This window comes from Austrofundulus limnaeus, unplaced genomic scaffold, assembly GCF_001266775.1.
Source record: "Austrofundulus limnaeus strain Quisiro unplaced genomic scaffold, Austrofundulus_limnaeus-1.0 Scaffold91, whole genome shotgun sequence".
Taxonomy (NCBI): Eukaryota; Metazoa; Chordata; class Actinopteri; order Cyprinodontiformes; family Rivulidae; genus Austrofundulus; species Austrofundulus limnaeus.
In genome coordinates this window covers 1,051,963-1,059,867 of record NW_013952493.1, presented here as the reverse complement: position 1 = coordinate 1,059,867, position 7,905 = coordinate 1,051,963, and the positions used below count along the sequence as shown (strand labels likewise).

General features: G+C 40.1%; 1 protein-coding gene across 3 annotated transcripts in view; it reads left to right on the top strand.

Moving 5' to 3' along the window:
• The first annotated feature begins 3,126 nt into the window (after positions 1 to 3,126).
• dixdc1a (DIX domain containing 1a) overlaps positions 3,127 to 7,905 on the top strand; it is a 6,909-nt gene continuing 2,130 nt past the window's right edge. The window contains exons 1-10 of one of the 3 annotated variants that reach the window (XM_014012454.1): positions 3,127 to 3,720; positions 4,793 to 4,950; positions 5,047 to 5,192; positions 5,468 to 5,557; positions 5,797 to 5,850; positions 5,939 to 5,989; positions 6,247 to 6,351; positions 6,470 to 6,523; positions 6,625 to 6,714; positions 7,306 to 7,383. In XM_014012454.1, the coding sequence (XP_013867908.1) occupies positions 3,698 to 3,720; positions 4,793 to 4,950; positions 5,047 to 5,192; positions 5,468 to 5,557; positions 5,797 to 5,850; positions 5,939 to 5,989; positions 6,247 to 6,351; positions 6,470 to 6,523; positions 6,625 to 6,714; positions 7,306 to 7,383 (849 nt within the window). In that variant the 5' untranslated portion in view covers positions 3,127 to 3,697. Of the gene's footprint in view, positions 3,721 to 4,792; positions 4,951 to 5,046; positions 5,193 to 5,467; positions 5,558 to 5,796; positions 5,851 to 5,938; positions 5,990 to 6,246; positions 6,352 to 6,469; positions 6,524 to 6,621; positions 6,715 to 7,305; positions 7,384 to 7,905 lie in introns of all 3 variants that reach the window. The other 2 variants (XM_014012453.1, XM_014012455.1) reach the window with 2 other exon arrangements.

Here is a 7,905-nt window from a genome sequence, read left to right as displayed (position 1 = left end):
ATAATACATTCATTTAAAATTGGTTTCCTAATAATTCTGGTACTTTAATGCTCGTGTCTTGAAGAGCTGCTGGTTTGTAATAGCAAAATAAAACAGAAGAAATATGATTTTTTTTGTCCTTGCTCAAAAACTTAATAACAAAACTTACAAAAAAAAAAAACATTTGACAGTAAAAAAGGATGGAATTTCCAGGGTCAAAACTTTATCAGGGGTGCCTCATGCCTATTTATTTGAAGGTCACTAAAATAACGATAAAAAATAAAGAAAAGAAAAGAATAAAAACCACAGACAACTGTGTTTTGTAGCAGGCACAATAAAATTTGCAATCAGAATTCTTTGTGACCACACAAACAATCTGCTCTATTTTAGCAACTCATTTGATTTACAAAGCGCCCGCTTATTTGTCCCCGCGGCAGACCCCCTTTCTTCTCCCCTCCTGGCTTCCCTGGTGGAGGAATGACTTTCCCTGCACACTTTGAATGGCAAAGTCAAAGCTTACACATCAGCTATACATGATTCTAGTCTCTGGTACAAACACTTTTATTTACCTCCTCGTTCCCTTCATCCCTTTATGGCTCGACGACTTTCTTATTGTGTCGCTGCTCGGGGCCTGAATTTGTCCTTGTCTTTTTAATATGTAAGCATAAACAATCAAAGTGATGCTAAAAGGAATAAAAATCAGTGCGTGATGAAACAGAAACATCTTATGGAGGCTGAAAGGCTTCGCTTGAAGATATTGAATTTGCCAGACTGATCACTTCGTCTGCACAAATTGCTTTTTTCTTTTGCTTTTACCTGCAGGACAGAGCAATTCAGTCTAATGTATTCCAAGTGTTTCTGCACAGAATGTCTAATTTATTGTCTTGATGCATCCAAAATGTTTTAGCACGAATAAAAAACAATAATAATCACTAATTTTTCTGTAAATTAGTGCATTTGTCGTGATAAGTACTCAGATTTTGCAGTAAATAAACAGTCATATGACATAACATGACACATTTAGCCATAGAAACACCTGGTAGTTCTCTGCCGGTCTTTCATATTTTGTCTTTTTAAAGTTTAGTTCAATGTAAATGTAAATAAATGCAGTCCATGTTCTGTGTACAAGCTATTGGCTTAACTTAAAAAAATTACATTTTTTTGCAGGTGTCTGAAATGTCCATGTAAAAAAGAACATGTCAAAACCATGTAAGCGAGAACAGATGTCTTACTTCTTGTGAAGTATAGCAACCTTCATGCTCTGAATATGTATTGGAGATGACTCTCAGCTACTATCACACACAATCCTGCTCGTTATCTCTAAAAATGGGCTGAGGGATTGTCATTTTTATGTTTCATAGTGTTGCTCAGCTGTAGAGGCCATCTTGAATGTATTTCCCTCCAATATGTATTAGGTCAGAGATCAGGATTGGGTAATATTGACAAAAGTTTATTAGGATTATTTGTGGCATTTAGCCATTAATGATTAACATGATGATTAATAAAAGACACTTTGAATGTGGCCAATGTTGTGGCCTTGGTCCGAAATTTTTGGCTTTCCTCGTACTCTGGTTTATGCCAATGTTTCAGGTGATTAAACAGGTTTATAGGGTTAGGGTTAGCACTAATCTTAATATTAGTTGCACTAACCCTAAAGCACTAACTCAAATATTTAGGTCCCCTAATTCTAAAGCACTAACGCACTGAAACATTTAGCAAAAGCTGATTCTAAAGCACTAATATAATCCAGTTGACACATGAAACATGTTGTCACTTAGTGCCCTTGGCGGGCCAAATGGGAGTCACCTGCAGGTCACATTTGGCCCGCGGACCTTCAGTTTGACATGTAGATAAGTGACACACAAATTAACAAAATGTGTGAGAGCTTTCTCCCTCCACTGTGAACAATAATGTTGATCAATAACATTTAAAAACCTCAGTTAGAGCTTCTAAATTTAGCAAGTGCTAATCCAGTAATGAATTAAAAAAAATAGCAAAAGCCCTAAAGCACTAATCAAGAAACTAGTTCTCCTATTAGTGCTTTAGGGGAACTGTGCCCACCACTGGCTGCTCCATGCAGCCTTCTGCCATTGGGCTCACATGCAGATCAATCAATCAATCAATCAATCAATCAATCAATCAATCAATCAATCAATCAATCAATCAATCAATCAATCAATCAGTCCTCAATTGATTTTTTTCTCACTGAGATTGCAGTATTAGTAAACAATTTTAACATAATAAAAAAAGTTTATTTTCTGAATGTTTAAAGGCAGAAAAAAAGTGAAGTCATTATTTTATTTTGCTTGGATTTGGATAAAGAAGCCCAATTTAGAGCAAAAGAAGTAAAGTGCAAAAGCCCACTAAGCATCTGTTGTTTTCTAAAAGATTGTCAGTCAGCGGTACTAAGAGGACAATGGAACAGAACTATTTGTTCTTTGTGTCAGCCGTTTTCCTCCCTAAATCATGCTGCATTACACGTCACATACATATTCATGGGTCTGCAGCAAAGTAGGCCCTGGAAGCATGCGTCGATGGTGCTCATGCAGAATTTAACACTGTCATTTGGTTCCGGACAGAACTGCAAGCTGACCCATAAAGAGCTCTTTCACAGTCTTGTTGATGACACCAGCAACATTGGTAACAACTTAATGACAGCGTGCGCAGTCCAAATGCCTCTCAGAGGGACACTTCACATGAGAAGTGCATGCCATGGAGAAAATATTTCCTTTCCGTTGGCTCTTATCAAAGTTGTGAATCTGACACTATAATGTTTATTTTGTTTTCTTGGGCTTTACTTTTAGTTTTATTTTACTGGGAGCCATTCTTTCTGGACAAGGCACCATAATGAATGCGAGCGAGAAGGGCTGTAATTGTAGGTTGGTGTTTCCACTCTATAAATACCACTTTCTCTTCAAGCAACTCCCAACTTCTCTGCAATATAAATATGTTATTATCCTCTATCCTATCATTTGCCTGAAAGATTTTCGAAATTTATAAGCTTCTCGTTTTGTACCCATGTGTTTAGTGTTTATTTTAGCTGCAGTGACATACAGAAAGCGTTGCAAAGCGAGATAAAAAATGGGCTTTATGAAGGAAGGGAGCAGCTGAGGAAGGAGGGGGGAGGAGGCACGAGGATAGGCGGAGGGGGAGGGTAAACACACCCTAGACAGAGCCATGTCTGACAGATCTGCTCTCTGAAAGGAGGAAGAACTCCCATGCAAACGAGAAGAAGCGAGATAAAAGGAGGAGGGAGTAAATGCAAAACAGCCGGGCTGAAAGAGATGCGCAGGGAGCTGCATCATAGGACAAAAGCAATGGTGTTCGTGAATGGGAGCTGGTGATCTGAAGCACCAGGCGAGTGCAGTGAGAAACCAGGCAGACTTCTCTGAGCAGCAATCCTCTTTCCCTCTGTCCCCCCTGTCTGTCCCCCCCTCCTCCCCTCTCCCTCTCCGCCAGCCTGGACCGAGCTTGGCATGATTTACGGGCAGGGTTTAAGGGTTTCTGCTTCGGATTTGGAGCTCTGTGTTTTAGGAATATGCCACTGGAGTGGATTTGAGCGTGCTGTTATTCCTGATTGAACCCAGTGTGCGACGTGGAGACTCCCGCGGCCGCTGCTCGCCTCTCTCTGCAGCCTCCATGGTCCTGACTGAAACACACTTCATCACCCAGATGCACAACTCCGACTGCCTGGGAGGGTAATTCTGCAGACACCAGCATGGGAGCCAAACAGATGAAATGGTAAAAAAAAAAAAAAAAAAAAAAAAAAAAAAAAAAAAAAAAAAAAAACAATTTATCACATGGCACCAACAAAGAAAGCCATGAAAAATTCTAAATGCACTAGCATTTATCTCTTAGCTACAGTTTCACAGGTGGCTGTAGATTCCTTCAGGCTATTTTCCAGTTTTGTTAAAGTTTTCACAAGAATTTTTACTTGGATAGTCAACACAGACACAGTGCAAACTCCACAGTGACACAAGTGTTTACTGCCAGTTGTGATGTTGTCTTGTGCTGACTAATGAGAGTAGATAAGCATAAAGCCTGATTGGCTTTAGACAATCTTGCATCATATTTAAAGAAGTAACATGTTAACTGTGCAGCTAATAGAATCCCTGAGGACAGCTTTATTCCCACAATTAAATCCACAGTTGCCCTTTTTTTTCTTTTTAAGGTTTTTCTTTTCTCTCCAAGTGTAGGGTGGTAAATTCTGATGCTTTGATTTATTTTTTTTAATGGCCATGCTAGTGCAGACTTTAAGACCTGTTTCTGCAGGTACTGCTCTGTTTTTACATGCAGACTTGCAGGCAAAATGAAGGAATCTTATTCTTTTCCTGGAGTGCATAACCCTGCAGGTCACAGGTCACATTAAACGTGTCCTGTTTCTACAAAGAGCAGAGGAAAAAAATGACAGCTGACCTGAACCTTTGGCTGTAAAAGTACAAAGAACACAGACAAGTGTTTTTCTGAATCAGCTCTTGGATGCCTGTGCAAGCATAATGTTTGGAAATTATAGCCAAAGGGAAGCAAAATATGCAAAGAATTTCCTGTTAAGAAAAAAAAAAAACCCTGCTTTCTCAACTAGTTTTAAAGCTTTTTATTCGTACTGTATTTGTTTGTGACGCTGTATTCTTGAGGGAATTTCCTTGTTATAATCAGGAAGTTTAAAATGTTTTGCCAAGATGGAACCAATTCCCATTTTGTTGCTTCTTTTGGAGGCACTAAAGCCTAAATCTTAATTTTTAGCTGTTCTGTTTTATTTTCTGCAGTTCATTTGGCAGGACATAAACATTCATGTTGTCACCATCTGTTTCAGTCTCAGCTCTGCGAGCCCTGCGCACACCCCCAAAGAGGAGTATGTTATCACTCAGTCCACAGACAGCACTAAAGAAGAACCAGTCCACGATCAGACTGAGGACCGGGGGGAACCTCAGGAAGACAGATCTGAGCCGACAGAGAGGAAATCTGTCCCAGGTTGGTCGGCTGCAGAGGCAAGGCTTGTAAACCCAGAAATGATACTGTGAATGAAGCAGCATGGACTCGTTTTCTGTGTCGCTCTGTTCCTTTCAGATGAGGTGCTGCTCTGTGGATTATGTCCCTCCCTCGGTCATGATGGGCAGGAGGAAGAAAAGAGCTGGGAGGAGCAGCTGGATGCCCACCAGGAGCAGCTGGAGAAGGAGATGCAGGAGGCCAGGAGGATGGTATTCCGCCTACAGGTAACTCTGGGTGATAAACTGCTAAAAAAACAAACAGGAAAAAAAAAGCAAAGCAGATGAATCAGAGAATAGGTCGGGGGTTCAAAAACAGCATAACGTGGGAGTTTAGCCAATTCTTTGACATCACATTCAGTATTTTTACTGAATTAAATTACAAGAAGTAAATATTAATAAATGAACAAAATGTCATTTCATTTTTATTATAAGGTTTAAAAAGGTGTGTCTAATACATTTCTCATTTTTGCATTCCTGTTAATATTTATTTTTGACATCAGGGTTTGCTGCTGCACGGCTCTCTTCCGGAAGAAGACCAGGATGGATCCGTGACCTTCGGGGAGAACCGGGCGACCACGGAGCAGCAGCTGGTACGTCACAGCGCCCCCTCTCTGCTCACTCGAGAAGGCAGCTCTTACTTCCTGCTTTGTGCCAAAGTGTCCATGTCAGGCCTTCTCTCTTGATGATGTGTGCAGCCCTAACTCCTCCGGAGAGCCCAGATGAATTCTCTCTGATCTGCTAGCCCACTGTCGTGCACATCCACTGCCACTTCATACGCTCTGACATTTTCCCCTTCCCTAATTATCCCGCTCATGTGCGCTCTTTGAAGGTTCTAATCCGCAGTCGTCTGGACCAAAGCGTGGAGGAAGCCCTTGATCTCAAGGTACAGTAACAAAATGTAATTAGAATTAATATGGACGAGCTTCCTTTTTTCTTCTTCTAATGAGCCTGTTGGTGTTTGCGACTCGTAGAGGGAACTCCTGAGGCACAAACAAGAGACACGACACACTCAGGCCATCAAGGTAAACCTCTTACTTAATTTTCTTTTCTTAGATTATGAATAAGAATGGATTAAATGGAATGAATTTGGCACGCTCAGAAACTCATGAGTCAGCAGTTTTTTTTAAACAAACATAAACAGCCTTCATTTCCTCCTAATAGATAAGACAAAAAAAAAAGAAAAGTGAGTGAGTGCAATAAATGTGCAGTAAACAAGGCAGGTGGATGCACTTGATCTGTGTTTGCGTCTTCTCTTTGATCTTCTGCTCCGTCTCATTAGGATGCTCTGCAGCAGCGCCTGGCGGTGCAGGAGGAGGCCGTGCTGCAGCTAAAGCAGGAGCTGCTGAGGTGTAACATGGCCAAAGATGAGCTGGAAGGAGAAAATGTGAGACCAGTGATGGATTTTCTCAGGACCTGCTGGATTATTTGGCTTGTTTTTATACTCGTGGACGCAGGTTTAGGTTTGTATTTATTGTACGTAAAGCCTGTGTTTACGTCTGCAGGAGGAGCTCAAACACAAACTGAGTGAAAGAAACAAATTACTCACTGACTATGAGGTATGGCCTTAAATTATATAGATGTCAGCACTACTTTTATTTTTTAGTTTCGCAAATGCATTTAAAAGCCTTTTACTGTATATGTCTCGTCTCAATAGCAGCAGCTTGGGAGGAAGGACAGATTACTGCAGCAGCAGCAACAAAAGCTCGACGAAACTCAGCATAAAGCACACGAAGTCAGCCGCGGACGGGTACGGAGCATGACATGATTAAAGCGTTACCACAGCAAACTCTGCACTTCCATGTAAATAACAAATCACAGTTACACACTACTCCACACCCAGCAGCAGCCACTTTTCTTATCAACAAATCACTCGATAACACCTCGAGCACTGATGCATTTAGGTGGTGCCTTGCTCAAAAAAAAAAGTTGTATTTCCTTGCACGGTTCAACACCGTAGTCTTTATAAATCCTGTATTCACAGCAGAGTAAATAGTCTGTTTGTTGGGGAGGGTTTTCAGAAGCAGATTAATACACATTTCTTGCACCAGTGAGCTTTCTTTGCAGTGGGATGGTGAGCGGGAGAATTACTCAAAACAGAGTGCAACTCATAAAATACATATCACCTGGTGCAACAATATGAGCCACTGAGGTGTTTAAAATAGATTTTTTTTTGGACAACAATAAAGCTTTGATTCAGAAGAATAACTCCATCCGGCTGTGCTTTATCAACAGCTACCATTTGTTCATTTTACTGCCTTCTCTAATAACAATGATGATAGTATAGTACACAGATTCACCTCACCCATCTTTATTTACTTAAATTGTTTCCATTCGACAGTCATTCAGGAGTGAAAGTGGTGGTTATAGTAACTCTGTGGCGTCAACATCTCCTCCAGCTTTCCAACACAATGCACCGGTACGTACCCTTCTCATGTTCTCATTACACATTTTCATATTGGATTACTGAATAAAAATCTTGTCTTTTTTGTTAAAAGCAGATCAACGAAAGTTGAAACAAATGCCACACTCAAAAACAGATGTGTTGGATTTACTTAAATTATATCAACTGATTCCACTCAACTGAATTGAATAACTCTAAAACATATCACATTTACTTTTAAAGCAAATTTAACAAAAAAATTGCTTTACATCTACACTGTTCAGTTGAGAGGACCCAGTAGGGATGCAACGATACAGAAAATTCACGATTCGGTTCGATACTTTAGTCTCACGGTTCGATAATTTTTCGATACAAAAAAGAGAAATGTTCATGCCCATTTTAACTTGTAATTTATTTAAATTAATTACGAACATTTGTTTTACCTCAAAAGTACAGTTTTTTAACTTGCTCAGTTTAAATTTGAACCTGACAAAGTGTATAAAAGAGGAGGGAAAGTGTTCAGTGCTGGGAAAAAAAGAAAGGGGAACAGTTCACATC